General features: G+C 43.8%; 2 protein-coding genes across 3 annotated transcripts in view; one reads left to right on the top strand and one right to left on the bottom strand.

The window, feature by feature from the left end:
• The window catches only part of SLC9A1 (solute carrier family 9 member A1), a 79832-nt gene extending 77112 nt beyond the window's left edge, over nucleotides 1-2720 (bottom strand). Inside the window, exon 1 of the mRNA XM_030217329.1 lies at nucleotides 1835-2720. Coding sequence (XP_030073189.1) covers nucleotides 1835-2141 — 307 coding nt within the window. The 5' untranslated portion in view covers nucleotides 2142-2720. The remainder of the gene's footprint in view (nucleotides 1-1834) is intronic.
• Nucleotides 2721-7007: 4287 nt separating this feature from the next.
• Nucleotides 7008-23918, top strand: part of WDTC1 (WD and tetratricopeptide repeats 1) — a 59589-nt gene continuing 42678 nt past the window's right edge. Inside the window, exons 1-3 of one of the 2 annotated variants that reach the window (XM_030219068.1) lie at nucleotides 7008-7043; nucleotides 21412-21556; nucleotides 22970-23053. In XM_030219068.1, the coding sequence (XP_030074928.1) occupies nucleotides 21461-21556; nucleotides 22970-23053 (180 nt within the window). In that variant the 5' untranslated portion in view covers nucleotides 7008-7043; nucleotides 21412-21460. Of the gene's footprint in view, nucleotides 7044-7223; nucleotides 7370-21411; nucleotides 21557-22969; nucleotides 23054-23918 lie in introns of those variants that run through there. The other variant, XM_030219067.1, reaches the window with a different exon arrangement.

The following is a 23918-nucleotide window of genomic DNA, read 5'->3' as shown; positions in this document are numbered from 1 at the left end:
CCTCCCAAAGTTCCATAGAAACCTATGGAACTTAGCCTCCCAAAGTGCTTTGAAAATATGCCTCTATGTCAGTGATTGTTCTTGGTTTTACAGGCATCTCCTTCCAATGGCTATCTACAGCGTAAGGCTGGAAATATAGCACAATTGGTTACCAGGCAAAAGGGATGCCACAAATCCACGATTACAGGATGCTTTAGGTGACTGGTGCCTTAATCCATATACTGCATCCTCAAACTCAATATTTGAAAAAGAAAATATACTCAGCCTAGATCAATGAAGAAGGTTAGACCTAATTTTTTACAAATTCATTAACCTGCTCCCCAAAAGTTCAAGAGTCAAGCCAAGTTATTTTTCCCATAGATAATGAGAGGCTTATGAAAAAAAAATCAGTGTGTGTGTTTCAGTTTGGTTATAAGCATTTCACCACCACCACCACCCCCCTTTTATTATTCAGAAAATGGCAAGAGGAACAGGTTTGAAGAGGTGGGGGGGGGGGGGTGTATGATTTTACTACCTAAATAATAATTAGCGAACTGTGTGTGGGGGAAAGAAATGCATACAGAGGAGAATGAATGGGATGCTATGGAGAGAATACAGAAACAAGGCTCTCCAAAATCAATTTCTACTTTAAAGTTATTTAAAACCTAGCTGAACTCAGTTTCAGGCAGAAAATTGTGTTATTCCATCCAAAACTAGAATCTTCCAGGCTAAAGAACAAGAGGATACTCTTGCCTTTCCCCCATTACAAAAGAATATAGTGCAGCTTCTCTATAAAAGCATGTATGGATTTGATCTCATGGAACATAAAAAGCTAGTCTGCTAGGGTCCTTATTACACTACCACCCAGCTTATAAAGAAGGGAGGCCGGAGTGAAACTATATTCTGGGCTTATTACAAGGGGGAGGGAGGAAGGGGGAACATTAGCATTTCGGTGCATTTGAGGCAGAATAAAATGACTTTGTATCAGTAGACTGTTAAGCGGTAATGGTTTCAATGTTGCCAATACGAAAGGTAAGATAGGACAGCTATACAGAAGGTTAGAACAGACTGTGCCTGCAATCTAGGAAGGCACCAGCTTTCATTAAATGACTATTACTACAGTCTGCCAAGCCTGAAGAACTTGCTTTTCTTACAGAAGAAAAAAAATATATATACTGGCCAGAATTTTACAACAGGAAGAAACACAAGTGCAAAACGTGGAGATTCTGAAACCGTGTCAGCCTGTCAACTGTAAACTCAAAAATCTGCATTGCCACCTGAAATACAGGTAAGCTTATGTGACCTTCCCTAAATGGGACAGTACACTCAGGACTAGAACCTTCTAACAAAATTCATTTCATATCACTTAATTCAAAACCACTAGTTTTACATGTGGAGGAAAACAATTCATTGTAACAAAAGCCAGGTGCAGCAGGATGATTTCATACCTAATAGTAATTTGGCAGGTTTAAAGTAATTTCTGATTTCCCAATTAGAGAGAAAAGCTTTTCAGTGGCCACAATGATCCAAGCAACAATACATCTAAAAAAAAAAAACTGCGTTAAAGAGCAGCACAGCATGGAAGAGAGCAAGGGTTATTTATTTATTGCATTTGTATCCCACATTTTCCCACCTATTTGCAGGCTCAATGTGGCTTACAGAGTTTTGTTATGACATAGTCATTCCAGGATCTTTGGTACAATTGGTAATGTGCAAAGATTAAGTAAGGGTTAGAGGTTATTAAACAAAGCTTTGGAAGGGAGGAACTATGCAAACCAGTCCAGTAGCTTGCCACTTCTAAGGAACCCAAGAAGTGCACGGTAAAGAGACTCTGCAAGCAGATGCCGTAACTTACCTATTTTCATAAGGCATGCTAGAAGAATCCAGAGGGAGATCTCGAAGGGGATTTGCACATGGCTGTAGTCCAGGCTCAGAACAGGAAAGACTTTGCGCCCCTTGTCGTGTTTGCCAGAGGAATGGTTGCTGGAGTGATCGTGTCCTGCTGCCGGGTGGGGGGGTGGGGTGGGGAGACGGGGTGGGGTCGATTCAGCATCCCCCCTGGCAGGTAACAGCAGCAGCCCCCAAAACATAACTACAAAGCACAAACAGCCCGTGAAGGGAACAGCCTTGAGGACGTCGTTACTGTCACGTTTCACCTTCATTTTGAGTGGCTTAAAATTAGAATGTGTAAAGTTGAGGGGTGGGTTAAGCGCCTTAAAACGCTTTTCGTGCAAATAAAGCGGGCAACATGCCTACAAGAGCTCCCGCGCGGGCAATCAATATGCTAACGATGCTAAAAAATGCCCTACTGTCAAGTCACAACAGCAGCAACAAAATGCGGAAGGGGGAATAGAAAGTTCACATGCAGAAGAACAGAGTGAACGAAACTGGACCGAAAAGATAGGAGCTCGGGGCTGGCGGTGCCACAATGTCATCCTGCCGCGGAGAGGGAGCGCCGGCAGGTAAGAGCGGGGAAAGCCCCGCCGCCCCCCTCACTGCAGGCTATGGCCGGGGGGGGAGGGGCAAGGGAGGTGGGGGGGAAGAAGCGAATTCGCGTCTTCTCCTGCAAGCGGCAAAGGTGTGTCCGCAACGAGTGCCGGAGCAGCTCCCCACGCTCGAGAAGGAGAGGCGACGAAGACGCTGCTGCTGCTGCTGCTGCGGCCGCTCATACGACGGACGACCGACGCGAACACCGCCGGCCTGGGCTCCAATGAGCCGCTCCGCGTGCCGGTTTCCCCCTCTTATACACAGCGGAGGGGAGGTGCGTCCGCGCGCAGCCTGGGACCAGCAGCTGAGCGAGCGGGCACGCGATACCTACCATAGAGCTACTACAAATGAGCGGCGATCACGTCAGCTGGGCGCGGCGACCTCTACAGCCCAAGAGGTTAAACTGCAGGCTGCCTCCCGCACGATTTAGGTCAGGAAGGGACTTCACGTAGCTTGCGGAGTTGCGTTGACTGCGGCAAAAACGCCTTTGGAAAATGCCTACTCTCGCTTTCGTTAAGACTAAGAGGCGTCCAGGTAACTTGCATCTGGAGTCTGACGCTTACCTTCTTTATGATGATGAATTTTCAACGGTAAAGCACTAGTGCACCTAAAATCCAGTGTTTGTCACAAAAGGATTGGCTCAGTTCAAGCAGCACCAGCTGTTTAACCAGGGTATTACACTATAGCTTGTGAATGGTTGAATGAGACAATCTCGCTGGATTTTAATCACCAGGCACACTATGTTTATTGACAATATACTTGGACTGGCTAAGGCTGGGCAATAAACAATTATAAAACAAAAATTAAAAGTGAAAAGAACTCTAATTAAAACAGGAAAGGCTTAGCAATCAGACCAGAAGCAAGGGTCAGGGAAACGAGACAGACTTTTTTTTTGGGGGGGGGGGAGGGAAGGATGCAATAATTACCACGCTCATAAACTTCTCAAAAATTATGAGGCATTAAATGCCATTGAAAATAAATAGGTTTTTAGCCCAATGTTAAAGTTCTTCTAAGAAAGCTCAGCTCGTAAATCCTGGGGCAACCCCTTCCACAAGGCAATGGCCAAAAAAGAAAAAGCACTGGTCCAGGTGGATTCCCAGTGGGCTCCAGCTAGGGAAGGGAGAACCAGATTATGACTGTTGAGCGAACATAACAGTAAGGAGGGAATTAGGGTATAGTTTGGGATCCCAAACACACATACATCTCTCTAAAAAAAAAAAATCAAACTTGACTGGGAACCAGAAATACTGCAAACAAAGCAAAGAAACTGCCCTTGAACCTAACCAACAGACATAATGGCAAACCTAAGGCTATGGATTCTCTACTACGCAATCACAATATGGATCATGGGGATACCAGCTACCTTGCCAAAAGATTGGAACAAACTTCCCTTATGCATCACTGACAGACGACACTCTCAATAACAATTGGAACAACCTAAATCACATCCACCACAACAAAACAGAGACCAAACCAGCAACCAATACCAAGCTAAATCAAAGCAATAAACAAGACCACAATCCCAAAACTGACAGACCACAAACGATTAAACACACCAACACCAAATACAACAAATATGTCCCAATACCAATAGGATACATAAATGAAAGATCGGCAATAAACAACACATTACACAGAGGCTGGATAGAAACTGAACTAGGACTATTACTCATAATGGAAACATGGCTATACCTCAAAGACGACTCAGCACTAAAAGACTTCTGCCCACCGGGATACAAAACAATACATATTAATAGAGCCACAGCCCAGCAAAATTTCACAGTCAACAATCAAACATACCATATCGAAACCCAACTGAAAATACTGGGAATCATCCTAGACAAGCACCTCTCAATGGGCAATCAAGTATCAGCTGTAACAACAAAATGCTTCAGAACTCTTTGGAAACTATGAAGGATAAGAGACTATTTTCCCAAACAATCATTCCGGATACTGGTACAATCAACAATATTATCTCAGTTAGACTACTGCAACGAGGCATATATAGGGTGTAAGGAAAGCAGAATAAAATCACTACAAACCATCCAAAACACAGCATCAAGACTGATTTTCAAAAAGCTGAAATATGAAAAAGCTACCCCACTACTCAAATCACTTCACTGGCTGCCAATCAAAGCAAGACTAATCTTTAAAGCCAGCGCCCTCATTTTCAACATGCCGTTCAGAATGACAACTGAATACATGCAAGACATAACAGAACTATCACCAAGAAACGCAAGTCCAGAAACAAGAAGTTACCTACTTCTTCACCTACCCAACTGCAGAAACATAACGTACAGAACAATCTATACAGCAGGATTTCATGACACTCCTCCCCCCCCCCCCCCCCCGGCGTGCAGTGTGTTGGTCCAGTGGGGGTGGAGTTGGAGTGCAGTGCAGGAAGTGCCAAAGCCGCAAGCGGAAGGCGCAGCAGGCTTGTGTTGTGGGCGGCTGCACTGAAGCCGGCGGGCGGGACAGAGAGAGGAGGAGCCATCATAGAGGAAGGGCAAACAGGCACCGCAGGCGCTGAAGGAAGAAGGCGGCGACGGTAGGGAGAGAGAGAGGAGCCGTAGCTGCTGGGAGGAGACAGAGTGAGCAGCGCTACGGAGATGTAATGCGTGCGCCGGCGCCGCGGAACAAGTTAAGGGCAGGGAGGCGAACCGACGGCCAGAGTAGATCACCCCCCACTGATTAGTACCCGGGGCGGTCCGCCCCTACCGCCCCGCCCTTGGTACACCACTGACTTTGAACCAAAACTTGCTTTTGGATAATAGTGGAATACAAGGATGCATAAATAAATCTCTAAGCGCCCTGAAATTTAAGAGTACTACTTTGAACTGAGCCACGGCAGCCACATCGACAAATTGTCACCTTCCTCTCTCTCCCTCTCCCTCCTGTTGTTCCTCTTTCCCTTCTCTGACGCTAATTCCTGTATTTTGTATTAATGTTGTTTAATAGACTATTGTACGCCACATTGAGCCTGTCCATGGGTGGGAATAATGTGGGATATAAATGCCATAAATAAATAATAAATAACTTTATTTATTTATCTCCATTTATACCCGCTTAAACCTAAGGTCCTCCTACAAAACTCCTTACAGTTCAAAAAGCCATATTTGCATTCCAAATTCTTTTTATAGGTCTGAATAAAGGCTTATATCTCTCTTGCAAACAGTCACCTTCACCAGAGGGTGACACCCTCGTTGGAGGATTATCACTTTCCCAGTCAAATTATTCTCATCCTTAGACTTCATGATGTTTCAGGAGATGATGCCATGCATGTCAAACATTCTTATGCCATGTCAAGGAAGTCTTTTCTTTAGCAGGAATCATCTCATTATCCAAAGGGAGACACTGCCCACTGAGGACTTTTGCATACTGATCCACAACTGGCTTCAGGACTCTACCATCAACAGCGGCTCTGGGGAGGAAGAATAAGCAGTGAATATGTCTACAATACTAGCAGTTAATGATTTAAATGTACAGTACAAAATTATTTTACACAACTTATTATGCATAAGGTATGTAACTTGTCATTTTGTAAATACAAATGTAACCACTTTTTTTTGTGCAGCCATTTAGTGGCAGCTTAGAAATGCACTTCTTGTACTAAAGAAAATACAAATATAATAATAAAACTTTATAACCCGCTATATCTATAAAAGTCAGAGCATTGATTTTTTTTCTGTTAACTGACAAATGTACAACAAAGACTTCCCACTAAAGAATGAAAATCTCTGGATACTACCTGTGAAAACAATAAAAACAGCACCTTTAGCAGCAAAATATGTTCCTCCAGGAGACTAGGCCAGTAACCTAATCTGACCAGAACCAACATGGAGCAACAAAACCTAGACCATAAACATCTTGGTTATTGTTTGTTTTGTGTCTTATAATTATTTTTTGTTAGTTACCCCCTTTTTTTATATATATTACTTTGGCAACACGTTGCATTGTCACAGAGCACCTAAGTTACTCACTTCCAAGAAAGAGTTTTTTGAGCCAGTGCTGATTTGCATTTACATGATCCCATGGTAGTTGGAAGCTCGCAGATCCCACAATGCAAATTGACAACTCTGTTGTCCAATAAAGTTCTCTACATCTACCCCAACAAGCTTAAATATGATAACTATTTTAGTTGCTGCTGGTAAATTATACTTTCAAGTTCCCTCCTTAACCGATTCCACCGTGGATCTTCCCTCTTTACAGTTACCGCCACCTAATGTTCCCAGTAATTCATGATCTCTTATGCTTACAATCCCTTTCCTCGGGAGAAAAAACTACATTTCCCAGACTGCCCTGAGCGGAAAGGGGAAAAAACTACATTTCCCAGACTGCCCTGCGCGGAACGGTCTTTTTTTGCTTTTAAAGAGAACGCAATTCTGCCAAGTTCGTCTATCTATATACTACAGCACTCTCTGGCTCCTTCAGTCAGAGAATCTCCCTTTCCTCCGCCCTCGTCGAACGCTAATTGGCCGGGCGACCCGCGCCCCGCCCCAGGCTGGCAGAAGCTGCGCACTCGACTGGCCGGCAACCCTTCGCTCTGCACCCCCGTTGCTAAGGCGGCGGACTAGCAGGTTCGGTAGCGCGGAGATTGGTTGGAGCGGGAGGGAGGGAGGGAGGGATTCTTAGCGTAAACGTTTACGCTGTCTGTGTGCGGCGTAGGAGCCGCTGCAGTGGACGGCGGCGGCGGGGCGGTAAAAGCGTTGCGCCAGTGCCTGGGAGGAGGAGGACGAGGGCCTGTGGGGTGGTGGTGGAAAAGCTGGAAGAAACGGGGGGGTGGACGGGAGCTCGGTGCAGCATGGCACGGGAGTAAGGGGACGAGGAAGCAGGGGGGTGGTCCGGGGCCTCCCCCTCCCCCTCCAGTTGCACTTGCTGCTCCGCTACGGAGGAGGCCTGACAGGTAACAGCCAGCTGGGCCGCCCGCTGTCATTTCTGGCAACTTGCTGTGGACTTCTTGGGGGTTGGCGTTTCCTGCTTTATAAGGCGCCTATGTTTGGGGGGAGGGGAGCTCCCCCCCCCCCCCCCCGCGATGCCTTTCTGTCTGGGAGGGGCCTAGGACTAAGCCAACCTCTCTCTCTCCACGTAGGCCCCGCTGTCTTGGGGCCAAAAGTTGGTCGGGCCCGTGGCTGCCATGCAGAGTTCGCCTCCTCTACGGTGGTAAATGGCAGGGACACAATGAGGCGTATTTTCAAAGCACTTAGCCTTCCAAAGTTCCATAGGGTTCTAAGTGCTTTGAAAATACGCCTCAGTAATACCCAGAGCTTCAGTAGGGCTTCATCTGTTTGTTTTGCTTTGGGAATGAGTTCTTAAACAAACTCTCTTTTAAGATAGAAAACTTAGCAGCGTGACTGTCTGGTGTTTAGAATTGGATTTAGGCAGCTCAGTGGCAGCAGTTCAAATAAAGGGTCCCCCAAGCAAAATACTAGAAAAGGTCCCAGAAAAGGGACATTGAGTAGCTAAAAGTAGAGCCTCTCATCCCTGTTGTTGGCTTATTTTTGTTTCTAATTTCTTCCTTCATCTGCAATTAGATAAAGTACCACTAAAATGATACATACGTGGTGAGAAATATTCTGATTGGCAAACATATTTCATAGATCACTTGAAATACCTTCTCCTAGGTAAAATCCAGTAGCTGCTAATGTCATTATTCTGCACCTTTCTGTTCTTATGAATTCCTTGTGCCAGCATGGCTTTCCAGTAAAGCACCCTGGTGATGTTTTTTTTTTTTTTTAGAGCCTACTTTTCATTTAATAAGTATTACATTTAAGACTAAAGAGACTGAACTGATGTGGTTAGAGCATTCAGTGATCATTTCAAGGGCATACATGCACTTTTGTGATTCCGTAATCTAGGAAGATAAGCAGCTTTGGTTACCATGGGACTCATTTTCAAAGCATTTAGACTTTCTAAGTCTAAGTGCTTTGAAAATATGCCTCCGTGTCTGCTTGGGTTGTAGTTTTTTTGTTTTGTTTAACTTTGGGGAGGGGGAATGTGCTTATGTGGGGCCTTCAAGGACTGGAACTGGCATGTGATGTGCTAGAGCATTATATGCTACAGTGATATTTTGTCTTTTGGGCAGATATAGTGGCTAGTTCTGTTATGGCGCCCCGTTTTAAGCCAATTCTATGAAGTAAAGTAGGCATCTAATCTTTAGAATGCAAGTGACTGAAAACGTGCATACATTTAATCACTTACACCAGTCCTTTTGCTGGTATAAAAGCTTGCTTCTAGACATTTTCAAAGACCACTAATGGGCTTCATACAAAATGTCTTTGGAGTAAGTAATACTCCAAATAAAATATCTTAAGGGTATTGGACAGTCAGCGGTGTATACCCTGTAATTGCTTGATGGGCAACATCACCTTGTATCTTCCAGTCCAATATCTTCAAATGTTTCTTCTTTTTAAATATTTTTTATATTATTTTGTAATATTTCATTAACTTAGCCTAAAAATTTCAAACTCATCCGATAGAGGCAACTAGCAGTGCACAGTTACCAGCAAAAGCAGCTCAGGAGACTAAGAACTATATTCTGTGATGCTTCTAGATATTAGCATGTACTTGCATAAATTATAGGATTCTGTAATTTACAGGTGTACTCGGATAGAATTTGGTCAGAGCACACATGCATGCATCATCTGGTAAAGTATATGTAATCAAATCATGGCATGTACTGTTCTGCTAGTTGCTATTCTATAAGAGGTCACTGTGAGCATAAAACTAGGTGGCTTCTTTATAGGGCAACCCCTTATTTTTCCAACAGATAAGTCGGTACTTGACTGTTGTGCCGGCATCTGGTATGTAGTTCTTTGGCATGTTGAAGAAGAGACATTGTAGAAATATACTGTAGTATGTACCTTGATTATTGGTAAAGTATTCTACCACTGGCTATAGAGGCTGTGAGTGTATGTATCAACTTATTTGTACCAGCATGAATATCCAGTGTGTAAGGAACTTTCAAGATCACGTAGTGCTATAACTTTTATTTACAAGTATATGTAGACTTGCTTCTATCACCCTTTCCTTTTGCATTTTGAAAAAGGGACCTGCATGGTTTAAAAGCTCCAATACAATTTAGTATAATGCCTGTGCCTGCTCAAGAAAGGGCTTCTATGTTCAACAAGCTTACCAATTCTTTGCAGAATATATCTTAAGCATGGATTAATAAGGTGAGTGTGTTCTGCAACAAAAATTAAAAAGCAAATTAACGTTAAACCACTGTTTTTAGTAGCTATAGATATTGTAGTACCAAAATTCTCTAAACCTTATGGGCTTTTTCAGCTCATGTATTAGGATGATTCCTTTTTATATTTTGTTTCAAAAGTTACAAAAACAGGAAACAAGAAATTCTCCACAGTAAGACAGAGCTCCATGTCGATACAAACCCACCAAAATTATTTAATCGCATGTCACAGCTCTATATAAAAACAAACAAAAAAAAAATACTGGGTGTGGAGACAGGAAAGGTTCTATGGAATTGGAGAAGAGTGGATGTGCTCCCTCTCACAAAAGTGGTGACAGAAGAAGCAGGAAACTATAGGCCAGTAAGCCTCACTTCAGTTATTGGGGAAAAGTAATGGAAGCATTGCTGAAGGAAAGGATAGTGAATTTATTGGAATCCTGTGGGTTACAAGATCCGAGGCAATATGGTTTTACCAAAGGTAAATCATGCCAACAAATTTAGCTTGAATTTTTTGACTGGGCAACCAGAGAATTGTATTGAGGATGTGCGCTAAATACAATCTACTTGGATTTCAGCAAAGCTTTTGACATGGTTCCTCATAGGAGGCTCTTGAATAAACTTGGACAGACTGAAGTTAGGACCCAAAGTGATGAACTGAATTAGAAACTGGTTGACGGGCAAGACGCCAGAGGGTGGTGGTCAATGGAATTCACTCTGGGGAAGGAAAGTTCAGTAGCGGAATGCCTCAAGGATCAGCGCTGGGGCCAATTCTGTTCAATATGTTTGCGAGCGACATTGCCGAAGGGTTAAAAGGTGAGGTTTGCCTTTTTGCGGATGATACCAAGATTTGTAACTTTAGTGGATGCCCCGGAGGGACTGAAAAACATAAAAGATCCTCAAAAGTTAGACTGGTCCGATGTTTGGCAGTTAAAATTTAATTAAATCATACAACACATCTCCAGCCTTTCAAACTTCAGTGAAGACAGAACTTGTAAAAAAAAAAATCACAAGCAGGATATAGTAACATAGTAACATAGTAGATGACGGCAGAAAAAGACCTGCAAGGTCCATCCAGTCTGCCCAACAAGATAACTCATATTTGCTGCTTTTTGTGTATACCCTACTTGATTTGTACCTGTGCTCTTCAGGGCACAGACTGTATACGTCTGCCCAGCACTATCCCCGCCTCCCAACCAGCGTTGCCAGATGGGCAGTTTTCCCGCCCAATTGGGCGGTTTTCCGCAACCCGCCGCGGGAAACTTTTGCCCGCGGCGGGTTGCGGTTTTTTGGACTGGTTTTGTTTTTTTTGTGTGGGTTTTGGGGCGGTTTTTCGGCCGGGGGGGGGGGGGGGGGCTAATGGCGACAGAGGCGGGGTTTGCCGTCGTTTTGGGTGGGGCTGATGACGGAAGGGGTGGGGCTGATGACGGCGGGGGTGATGACAGAAGGGGCAGGGGGGATGACGTCGGGGGTGGGATAAGTGCGGATTTTGGGCGGGTTTTGGGCTGTTTTGTGTGGGAATTTTTTTTTTATATGGCAACCCTGCTCCCAACCACCAGCCCCGCCTCCCAACCACCTGCTCTGGCACAGACCGTATAAGTCTGCCCAGCACTATCCCCGCCTCCCAACCACCAGCCCCGCCTCCCGATCTTGACTAAGCTCCTGAGGATCCATTTTTGATATGCAAACTGACTGCGCATTCACATTTATTGTTTTCATATGTTCACGTGAGGTTTTGAAGTACTTTTGATATACGAAGTTTAGAAAGAGTATTTATTTTGCATGATCATTTTATAGCTCTATCATAGGCCTATTTAAGAACATAAGAACAGCCATACTGGGTCAGAGCAAAGGTCCATCTAGCCCAGTATCTTGCTTCCAGGATAAAGCCTCAGTGAACTGTATTCAGTCTACAAACGGCTTCAGTTCAGTCATGGGCAAAAAAAAAACCTCCTGTGAACTTATCATATTTCTGTTTTAAAATAAACGTTTAGCATTAGGGTGTACTTCTGCAACTTCAGAGCACTAGTACCAGCAGCCCGCAACTTCACGGCATCCTTAATAGTCCAACCACATCCATCCAATGATGGCCAGCGTTTTGATTCGCTGCACCAGGGACTAGCAAGGCATTTCAAACTCAGCTCAACATACATTGCTGCTGACATCCTCGTGACTTTTTTGTTTTTTTAAACGAGTAGTGTCCCAACTGAAGTTTGAAAGGTTGGAGATGTTGTATGGATCGATTTAGTATTCCACCTCTTTCATCTCTCTATATAAAAAGCAACACCAACGTTCTATGAAGCCTCCAGCCGGAAGTGTGAAGGGGGCGAGATATCCGGTTTCCCTATGAGTGTCTGCCCCGTCCTCTCTGTAACACAGTCAGTGAAGGAAAACAGCAGAGCACGAAATCAAATCGCTGGCTCTGTAACAGTGAAGGACTCAGAGGGGGGAGGGGAGAGAGGCCAGAGGGCAGGGACACACACACTCCCACATGCACACAGAAGAAAACATTGCTAGCCCCCGTTTCATTTGCATCAGAAACGGGGCTTTTTTACTAGTTTTCTATAAGAGTTAAAATTTAATGCAAAGAAGTGCAGAGTGATTCATTTTGGGGAGTAGAAATCCAAGGGAGCCCTATGGCCTAGGAGATGAGGCCAATATGCAGAGACAGGGAGAGGGACCTTGGGGTGATGGTATCCGAGGATCTTAAAGTAACAAAACTGTGTGACAGAGACAGTGGCCATAGCCAGAAGGATGTTAGACTGTATCAAGAGAGGCATAACCAGCAGAGGAAAGGAGGTGTTGATGCCTCTGTGCAAGTCATTGGTGAGGCCCCTCCTGGAGTATTATGTACAGTTTTAGAGGCTATGTCTTGCTAAGGATGTGAAAAGATAGAAGCAGTCCAGAAGAAGGTGACAGAAATGGTATGGGGTTTGCACCAAAAGACATACGAGAAGAGACTGGTAGACCTGAAAGTGTAAACCCTAGAGGAAAGGAGAGACAAGGGAGATATGATACAGGTGGCAAATGTGAAAAAACAAAGGCACTCTTGCTGCTGATGGGTGTCTAGGGTACTTGGATTCATGTTGATGTGGCCGAAAGATTTGTTAGTGTCAGCTGAGGTAAGAAGAACAAATATTAGAGACTTTCCAGATCATCCAAAACACTTTTTTTGCAGAATGCCCAGTGGTGGCTAATAAGGGGGGGGGGGAGGGTGAGATAGGAGATGTGATGATTAAGCCCCAGTGTTAAATTTGTGTATTGAAGGACAGCGGCTTCATTGTTTATCCCATGGGTTGGACTGCTGAGCATTACCCAAGGTACGTTATTGGGTTGGGGCCAAAACAGAATAGGGTTCAAGAACCCATGAGCAAAGTATGCATACCTGTCTTTCCCCTGGCATCAGGGCTACTCTGGTGCATCCTCCCCCTGGCTGTGCAGGGCTCTCTTGTGTGTATGTGCTAGGCAGTCTCCCCCCTCCTTTAATTACTAATGCTCAACGCTAATGGCGCATAAAATTTGCATGCCATTAGCATTGAGCATTCAGAAGTTGGTTTTTTGGGGGGTTTTTTTAGGTACCTGGGACAATGGTGGATTAAGTGACTTGCTCAGGGTTACAAGGAGCTGTAGTGGGAATCTAAGAGGGAGGACTGTTAGAGTATATGTGAAACACAAAAGCATTCCAGGGACAGTGGTAGGGGTGGTGGAGGAGGAAGGAGGGGGAGGCACAGGGAGAGATGGATGGATGTTAGAAGGTGACAAAGCAGTATAACTTTACGGTTTTATAGTGTGATAGGAAACCTAGATGTCTGTCCTTTTCTTGTTGGTGTCAAAGTATTTTATCTTCAAGGTTCTTGTATTACAGGATTGTTTAAGTTTCTTTTAGTGTTCTGAGCATAAGGTCATTGATGCAGAGTTCTGGAACTAAAAAAAGTTCACCCACAGAGGTGTCACCTTTTTCTTTCTTTGATGTAGTCTATCTCCAACTCACAAAAGGCACCAAATCTTTAAAAAAATTTTTTTTTTAATAATTTTGCACTTTCTGTATTTTATAATGTATACTACATTAGAGGAAGTGTATGAGTAGGATTCCCTCATGTTGAATATTTTTCATATGTGGGTAACTATGGTGCGCTGGCATAGTTTGTGGGTTGGTATATTGCAAGACCTTCTGCCATTCTTCTCTTAACCAGAGCAAGCTCTGCAGAAGCTTATCAGAAAGCCAGTATTGATGGAGCTGGGACTGTCTTTCTGGAATAGTGGCTGTAGGTCTCTTATGACTCTTTTTTTCAGTTTTTTTGTTGGTTCCCCCCCCCCCCCCCCCCCCCCCTTCCTGGATTGTATGTTAACTATAAGGATGACACTCGGGGTTTCTTTTCTTTGTACTGCAGTAAACTTTCTGTGGGGTGTTTAAGTGAAAAGGCAATATTCTCGAAGCTCACTTTTTTTTTGTTTTGTTTTGTTACATTTGTACCCCGCGCTTTCCCACTCATGGCAGGCTCAATGCAGCTTACATGGGGCAATGGCGGGTTAAGTGACTTGGCCAGAGTCACAAGGAGCTGCCTGTGCCTGAAGTGGGAATCGAACTCAGTTCCTCAGTTCCCCAGGACCAAAGTCCACCACCCTAACCACTAGGCCACTCCTCCACTTTGGGTGTGTAGCTTATTTTGAAGGATTTACTCAAAATTTTGAGGTGTTTGTGTCTTATGCATATACTATGGCTGTCATGTCCCCTACCTCAACGCAAGTGGTGTCCTCGGGCTGCGCGGGGTCCTGTCGACACACACACTTGACTGGCACAGCCCTGAGCCATGTGTGTGTAGTTCTTCTCTGGCTGCAGGCTCCTTGATTGCTTTGCTTCCATGCACCCGAGTCTGTTCTCTCTCTCTGCCTGGCTTCCCTTGCTTCTCTCCTATTGGTCTTCTGGTTCCTCCTTCCCCTGCTCTTGTCCTATGGCTGTGCTCCTTCTCCCTGCTGGTGTCAGATGCCAGCACTTTATCAGCTGATCTCTTCCTGGACTCCATGCTTTGGCTTCTACTTTGGTAGGTGTTACTAACTCTGTAGTCTGCTTCTTATCTACTTGTCCCTTGTTACTGACTGCCTGTACCTGGATTACTGTTCTGCCTGCCTACTGACTTTGCCTGTACCTGGATTACTGTTCTGCCTGCCTACTGACTTTTTCCTGTACCTGGATTACTGTTCTGCCTGCCCACTGACCTTCGCCTGTGCCTGGATTACTCTCTTGGCTGCCTACTGACTTCCGCCTGTACCTAGATTTCTCTCTTGACCTGCTGCCTGCCTGGCCAATACGTCCACCACCCCGCTTCCAGCTCTGTTCCATAAGTCCTGCAGGTCGCCCGCATCTAGGGGCTCAACCTCTGGGGAACAGTGGTCAGCGCAGGTGAAACCTGGGGTTGTTCAGCTGCCAAGCAGAACCTGGTCCGAGCATCAGGCTCAGCAGCGCTCTACTTGGTACAAGAACTCACAAGTCTGACAATGGCATTGTGTGGCTTGTCAGGTCAGACAGCCACAGAGGAACGCAGCAATCAATTCGGCACCCAGCACCTGAAGGAGAAGCACAATGGCGCTGGCACCAACCACATGGACACTGGAATTGCTCCTTCAGTGCTCGGCACCGCTACTGACCACGTGTTCTCAAAGGGACACTGGAATCACTCCCTTCAGTTCCCAGCACCTGAAGGAGAAGCGCGACTGGCACCGCCATTGACTGCACGGAATCGCAGCACAACCAGCACCTCCGTTGACCATGTGGTCAATGAGAGCCGGGTCAGCAGGATCCCATGGCTACCTGCACCGGGGAAAGAAAGTCACAGCTGGTGAATAGCCAAGTGTAGCATGAGCTCTGGGACAGACACTGGCAGCACTTCAAGCTGAGCCAGAGAGCAAACCTGTCACCAGAGAAGAAATGCCACTGGAAAGTCAGTGAACTCACAAAATCCTACACACAGCCTCTCAGCTGGAAGACCCACACACTCACCCACTCATTCAATGCAACAAATCGCACACATTAAAAAAAAAAAAAGTCACCCTGCACCTCTCTCAAGAACTATAATGTACTTCACAAAAATATTAGTAGGATTGGTAACCCTAACATTCATAACACCCACAAACCCCTAACCCAAAAAGATAACAATATACCAATAGTATGCAATCTGTTACCCAACTGGAAGAGACACCCACCTCCCAGGAAGAATTCAAACAATTGGACAAGGCAACCAAGCAAAATGTGGGAAAAAAGGACCCAAAAAAATAAACCAAAGAAACACAAACCCAAATCAACGTCAACTACCAAAAATTAGCATTGCGGCATTAATGGAGGTTGACTGCCTACCTATACCAGTGCAATACATCAACACGAGATCAGTGGTAAACAAAACGGAAACCATAAAGAACTGGATAACCGATGAAGATCTCGGCCTGGTCTTTATCACGGAAACATGGATCCACGACTAAGACCCTATCACTCTCTGGACCTATGCCCACCAGGATATAAACTTCCTACATTGGACCAGAAGTGGGGGGGGGGAAAACGGCGGAATTGCACCAATTTACAGATCCCTCTTCACGGTCGATGTGGAATCAATAACGCCACATCTAGAAATTGCCTCGTTCTGAATCGAGAATCAAACTCTATGCAACCAACTGTGCTGCATCCTATTCTACAGTACCCCCTCCCCCAAGGAACCTGGAAACAGAATCAAATAAACTTTATGGACTTCATCTGAAACTCGTGTACCTAACCCCAACACCCTTCTAATAGGAGACATTAATATACACCTAGAAGACCAGAGAACAAGATGCCTTCGAAGAATGCGATGAATTCCTTCAACTATGGGACTTCCAGCAACCAGCAGTGACTAAAACCCACATCAAAGGACACACCATAGACCTACTAGCCTACAGATTTCCACAAGACAGTGACTTCAGAATACAGAACCCGAGATGGACTGAAATCCCATGGTCTGATTACTTCTAGCTGAACATGACCCTTTACTGGAAAGAACACAAAACCCACCCAACAAAATCATGAATACCATACAAATCACAGAGAGAGATTGAGCCAACCAAATTTTGGATGGCCATATACGACAATCAGTGCTCGCCACTGACATGGATGAATTTCTCTCAGAATAGGCCAAAAGAAGCAGTCAAATATTGGACGTGATAGACCTTATGAAAACAAAAACATGATAGAGACACAAACCAGTACCATGGTTCGATGAACTAAAAATGGCCGAAACCCACTGCCATAGGCGAGAACGTGCATGGATGAAAAATAAAAAGGACACAAAAATGCATGGAGGGTAGCACAAAATGGATACAAAACAAAAATCAAGACATGCTAAAATAAAATACTACAAAATCACATGGGCTCAGATAGAAATTACTAAAAACTTATCTGTTTAGTAAGGCATATCCCAAAGACCACAATACTCTTTAATCCCCTATTTCCGTTTTGTTTGATTACCCGCATTTGGCCTTATGTCTGTTTCCCTCTTGTTGCTCCTGTATTCCCATCTGTATTCTTTTATTAAGCTGCTTACGCTATTGTCTTTAATTTTTATATAACTATTTTATCCTGCAGTACTATGTAATTTCTTGTAACTTTGTTAGCCACATTGTGCTCGCACAAGCTGGGAAAATGTGGGATACAAATGTACCAAATAAATTACAAAGACACAAAGAAACTGTATACACTCAGACAACCTAACTAATACTAATCCTCTTCTAGCAGCGAACAAGGATCCCCCCCCCCCCCATCAGCAAATGAACTCCAATAGATGTTGGAAAGAAATTATACACAAAGGTGAGAAAATATCAGTGTGGAGACAAAATATCTGAAAACAGATGAGGACAGAATTTAGGAGGTTGTGGTCGGGAGGAAACAGCCAGCTTGAAAATGAGACACATTGCACTGCGAATTCCAGGAAAAAAAGATTGCCCCCATTCCCCCAAAATGCCCAATGAGCTCCTGACATTTCCATATACATCCCATTCCAACATCTGCATGAAATCGCGACCAGGATAACAGATGGCATAAATATAATGGAATCATGGGCAGCAAGATTCAAACTCAAACTGAACAAAGCAAAAACACATTGCCTGATTAATCACATCACCACACACCACCAATCCCTTCTGAATCATCACCAACAAGGGCACAACCCTTCCAATAACAGATAATCTGAAAATATTAGGAATCAATATTGACTGCAACCTACAAACAAATCCTCAAACACTACAAAGAGAATGTTCCAAATTATGTGGGTACTAAAACGAATAAAAAAACTGCTTCCCTACAAATATCTTCTGATCACTAGACCAGTCCATGGGCCTCACATGCTGACTACTGCAACAGTCTACACTGGATGCAAGGAACAATTACTAAAGAAAATGCAAACAGCTCACAACTCTGCGGCAAGACTAATATTTGGGGAAAAAGCAATTCGAAAGCACAAAACTGCTACCCCCAAATCTCCACTGGCTATCTATTAAATCATGCATTTCCTTCAAGATATGCTTATTGGCCTACAGAATAATTATCGGACTTGCACCGGAATATGTCAAACCTAATAGAATTACCTGCACGCAGCACACTAAAAGGAGCAAGAACATACCTCACCCTTCACTTTTCCAAATGCCAAGGATTAAATTACAATTCCTCATACTCCACCAACTTCACATATTTGTTCTAAGATCTGGAACATATTATCTTCAACCCTAAAATGCAAAAATAACGACGACATCTTCCAGAAACACCTGTAAGCTCATCTCTACAGAATCTTCTTCGACGAACCCATATAAGCGTCTGGAACACCAACCACTTCTACCTCATCTGACTTCAACACAATCTTGTATTTGTTATCATCCGAAATGGCAAACGCCTTTACGGTACTTTGTAAGCCACATTGAGCCTGCAAATAGGTGGGAAAATGTGGGGTATAAATGTTACAAATAAACCAACACACTGCCATCATGGACGCTGATCTAAGCCCACGACTACACCAAATGACCTTGTAACTGGACTATTCTAATCAAAATGTGAGCCGCATTGAACCGACAAATAGTTTGGAAAATGTGGGTTATAAATGCAGAAATAAAAATATAATGGACTTCTTCTTTTTGTGAATGAAAAGCAGATGTTGGAAACCATGTTAGCAGCTGCATCTGATGGTTTTCTGTATAAAACTATTGATTAAAAAACCAAAACAACCCCCAAACCACGGGGGCCTAGAAAATGAAACTCTGTTCAACTTTGAATCTGAGGGTCTCTTCTCCCTAGGTCCAAATCATAATGTCGTCTATATAACAGTAATACTTCAAGGTTAGATGTCTTCAGAAATGTCCCAGTAAGTTTGGCATATTGTGGTGCCATCCTGATGCCAATAGCAGTGTTCATGATTTGTAGACTTCATTATTTAAGTGGAAATAGTTGTCGTTTCCACCTCTTTGCAGGCTCAAAGTGGCTTACAATACATCATGAATAGTGGAAGAATGTTAGTTAATAAACGTTTAGTATTGCAGGGTTTTGGTCAGCATGATGATAATAAGACAGAATCATAGTGTACAAGCAGATATTAAGAGACAGTTCTAAATATAAATAGGCAATTTGTACATATTCACATTGGTTGATCTTTGTGATAGGCTTTATTAAAAAGGTGGGTCTTCAGTAAAGAGCGGAAGTTCGTACTTTCGTAGACCGATTTCAAGCTGCGCGGTAGTACATTCCATAGCTGCGTGCTCAGGTAGGCGAAGTTTGACGCATGCATTAGTTTGTATTTCATTCCTGTGCAGATCAAGGAATGTGGGGGATGATCTTTTGGCATTCCTAGGTGGTAAATTTTGGTTAATTGTTAGTGGTTTCCATATAGACCTAGTTCAGTGGAGTGCTCAAACATTAATACAGCAAGCAAAGAGGAACTCGGATGGGAATTCTGGCTTTCTCTTTATGGCAGATCTAAATTAGACCGAAGATGTCTGGATTCCTTGGCGCTCGGTGTACATAGTATATCCTTCACACCTGCAGATGCTTTAAGAACCTGTTGGATCAATTCAGTTACCTGGATTAGTAAAATGGTCACTGGTCTAACTGCCGAACGCTTGCCCTTCTGGGCAGTTTGCCCAATGACACAATATTCATTGCATTGTTTTCTCTTTGGTGGTTTTTGTTAGCTTGGTCACTGATTAAAAGCTTTTAGCCGCTATGAAATAATTGAGGCACTTTTTTTTTTAATTGGTAGTGTTTTCGTTTCTGCTGGATGAAAGCACTGGTTATAAGTATAAATTAGCACATAACCGCTGTCAAGTGAACAAGGGAATCTGCTTTCTGGCCTTTATGCCAGAGTAAGTCAGTCAGGTTTCTAGGATATCCACAATAAATATTCACGAGATTGATTTTCTTCGTTTACTGCCTCCTTAGTATGCAAATCTAAAATCGGTCTCATGAATATTCATTGTGGATATCCTGACTGGCTGGGCCTCCCCCAGGACAGGTTTGGAAAGCCCTGGCTCGAGACATAATTATTTATTGCATTTATATCCCACATTTTACCACCTCTTTGCAGGCTCAATGTGGCTTATGAATAGTGGAAATAAGAAGAAAATAGACATCTGGTATTACAGAAGGGTTATGGGTTATATGGTAAAGAAATACATGATAGTAACATAACAGAAAACATTATAAGACAATTCTAGATATAAGTGGGGATTTTCACATGTGTTGATCTTTATGGTATATCTTGTCAAAGAGATGGGTCTTCAATAGTTTGCGGAAGTTGGTTAATTCGTAGATCTTTTTCAGGTTGCGTGGTAGCGCTTTCCAGAATTGCGTACTCGTATAGGAAAAGGTTGATGCTTGCGTTTGTATTTTAGGCCTTTACAATTAGGGAAATGAAGATTAAGGAATGTACGGGATGATTTTTTTTAGCATTCCTGGGTGGTAGATGTATTAGGTCTGACATGTAGGCTGGGGCATCACCATGTATGATCTTGTGAACTAAAGTACATACTTTGAAAGTGATGTGTTCTTTGAGTGGGAGCCAGTGTAGCTTCTCTCGTAAGGGTAATCTAGCATAAAGGCCAGAAAGCAGATTCCCTTGTTCACTTGACAGCGGTTATGTGCTAGCCATTTAGACCTATAACCAACCGGTGCTTTCATCCTGCAGAAACAAAAACGCTACCAGTTAAAAAAAAAAAAAAAAAAGACTTTGCCTTGAGCATTTAGAGGTGCTGCTTGACATGAAAGTTCAATGATATTAAAACAAAAAAAAAAACCTCACATAATCTTCACCTGCCATCCAAAGCTGCATGATAATAGACTATCAAAAGTATTTAGTTTACTTGTTGGACTTTAAATTAAGCTAAAATAGACCCTACAGGCTTTTGCACTATAAAATTCCAGTGTGAAATCTGTTCCTGCGTCCTTTGTCCTCCTTTCTTCATTATTGGAGATATTTACCATCCCTCTTCCCCCCCCCAAAAAAAAAACCCAAACAAAAAACAAAAAAAAAACAACTTCTGACCTTACTCTTTACCTCTTCCTAATGCAGTTGTGAGTCACTGCATTCCACCCCCATTTTGGAATCCTCTGAGCAAATCTAGTCTGTCTGTTTTTGATGAGAGGAAAGCTAAGCACAGCCATTAGCTGGAGACAGTATTTAATTAAAGCTATATGTAGAAGCACTTGCGAGTTGTGTTTTTTACTGATTTTTTTTAAAAAATATTTTTCCTGCTTGATTTAGATAACTAAATGTCTCTTGTGGTGGAGTGTTACTGCGTTGGGATGTTTGGATGTGCAACAAGCTTTTCTGTGCCCTCGTTTCACTGTCCTCATTAAAGATGGCAAAAGTAAACATTGCAAGAGACCTCATCCATCGTCAGATCAAGGTAAGGTACCTTCTAGTTAATGGGTGGGTGACTTGATCCTTGAGGGCTACAATCCAGTCAAGTTTTCAGGATTTCCCCAATTTAATATGCATGATCTGTTTGTATGCAAATTTCTTGCATAATAACTGGAGAAATGCACCCACTGGGTTGCAGCCCTCCAGGACTGAAGTTGCCCACCCCTGTTCTAGTTGCAAGAGGGTTATCTGCACACCCCACTGAAAGTATGTGTGAAGCATCCGAGTTAGCACACTGAACTGAGGGCAAGATGCACAAAAGTCCTCGTTAGAGCCATCCCGTACCGAATTCCATAACGAATCGGTACGGAACGGCTATTCACGAAGGAAGGGAATGCAAATGAGCTGCTCGTTGCAGCTCACTTGCATTCTCTAACCCTTCGTTAAAACCGTCGATAATCGGCCTGTAAAGCATTACGTCAGACGAGGGCGGGCCCAGGAGGAAAGGAGGGTCATCCGAAGAGGCGATCAGCTGTTCTTGCCCGTGCAGCGCCTTCACATAGAGGTGAGAGGCGCTACGAGGGCCCGGTAAGATGTAGGGGGGGGGAGCGGCGGCGACGACCTCAGGGGGGGCGGCGGGGGCGGAGGATGGCGGGAGGCGGAGCTGAGGAGAAAGAGGTAGGGAGGGGAGCCGGGGCTGCCTAAAGTTATGATTTTTTTAATGCAGCGGGGAGCAGCGGTGACCTCGGGCGGGGGGGGGGGGGAAGGCCGTCCATAAAGGACGCTTCTGACGAGCGTTTTTGTCCCCCCGCAATTTGTTTGTTTTTTTTGTTTGTTTTTTTTTTACATTTGTTTTTTAAGCCGGGCAGCCCCCACAGAGGTACGGACCTCTGGTTAGCTTTCCCGTAGTTCTCCAGCGTTAGGGCAAGCGGTAAACCTTAGTGCATCGGATTTCAATAGGGTTTCTACACAATTTGCTCACCTGCATTCCGTTTTCGTTTGCTGCTATTGCTATTGGGCTTTAGTGCATGCCAGGGTGATCTTCTTGTTCGTTAAAGGCTCGTTTAGTTTAGTGCATCTTGCCCTGAGTCAGGAGACATATTTGCAAGGGTATGGCATTTTGAGATGTTCAGATTAGTGGAGGGGGAAGGGCAAGTCACTTTAGGATTTGTTTGCTTGCACTGTCAGCTATGGGCACAGCTGCAGTAGCGAATGTTCATGCACGTTACTATATTAAATATGCTGTCATCTCCTGTGCCTCCCAGACCCAGTGAAAATGAGGCACTTGCTGTCAATCTGATTGGATTGAGTCAGGAGCATGAGTAGGTTATTGGGTGTAAGTTTGGGAAGCTGACACCATTTTTCATGTTTTGATGCTTAAAATGGTTCAATATTGCTATAGATCTTATTTTGGAGTGTGAACTGCAAGGTATACTTATTTGGAAATGTTGTCCTGCAGGAAAGAGGTGCGCTGAGGTTTGAGAGGCATTATCATGTCACAGATCCTTTCATCAGACGGCTGGGCTTGGAGACAGAGCTACAGGTGAGAGCAGTGGGCTGCAAGGTGTCTTGATCCACCAACCTCTTGGTCTGCTTAGGTTAGGCTAGTAGATGATGTAGAAAGGGTGAACTTCTAATGGCTAGGAAGTGCCACACAGTTTCTAGATTAGAAGAGGGGAAGGAAAGCCAGCCATAGCGGAGGTTAAAATGATGCACTCTGATCAGAGGCAAGATGGCATGTCTAGAAATTCATTTACCTGGACCTTAACCAAGGTTTAGACAGATTTCGACAGCAAGCTGGAGAGAGTTAGTGTGGCAAAAAAATACCAAACAAATCGGGTTAATGACTTCTGCTACTTGTTTTCACCCAATATGGCGATAGGCTTGTTTCACCAGGCCACGTGAGTGATTTACTTAGTAGTAGAGGGTGGATAATGCCTTGTCTGCTTTATGCTCCTCGTTTTGTTAATGTGCTTCTACCCACATTGGCCTTGGATCTAGCAAAGGAATCTGTCTTCCAGTCTAAGTGTGGGGTTTTGTTTTGGTGTTAAATGTGTGTGTAATGTGATTAATATTGTGCATCTGGGTTTTCAGAATGCGTTTTGCAAAGGCCTTTGAGAAACAACTCAAATCTATTCATGGGAAATGAGGCAATAGCCTTTATTTTCAGTTGGTAACAGGTTTAAGATATCCCATTTAGGAAACAGTAAGATTAAGGACTGGTGTGTAACCTAAATGTTTCAGAAAAGGGATCCGTACATGAGGGTCAGATTTTTCAGATGAGACAATTCAGCTGTTAATTCATGAGTGAACTGTGAGGAGTCCGAGAGCCTTAAGACTGGTTTGGGCATCTAAATGGCAGGTAAAATGTCACGTAGACATGCACAAGAGTGATGCATTTAAGAAAA

This window comes from Microcaecilia unicolor, chromosome 11, assembly GCF_901765095.1.
Source record: "Microcaecilia unicolor chromosome 11, aMicUni1.1, whole genome shotgun sequence".
Classification (NCBI taxonomy): domain Eukaryota; kingdom Metazoa; phylum Chordata; class Amphibia; order Gymnophiona; family Siphonopidae; genus Microcaecilia; species Microcaecilia unicolor.
The sequence above is the reverse complement of the archived record's forward strand: the minus strand, read 5'-3'. Positions and strand labels throughout refer to the sequence as shown.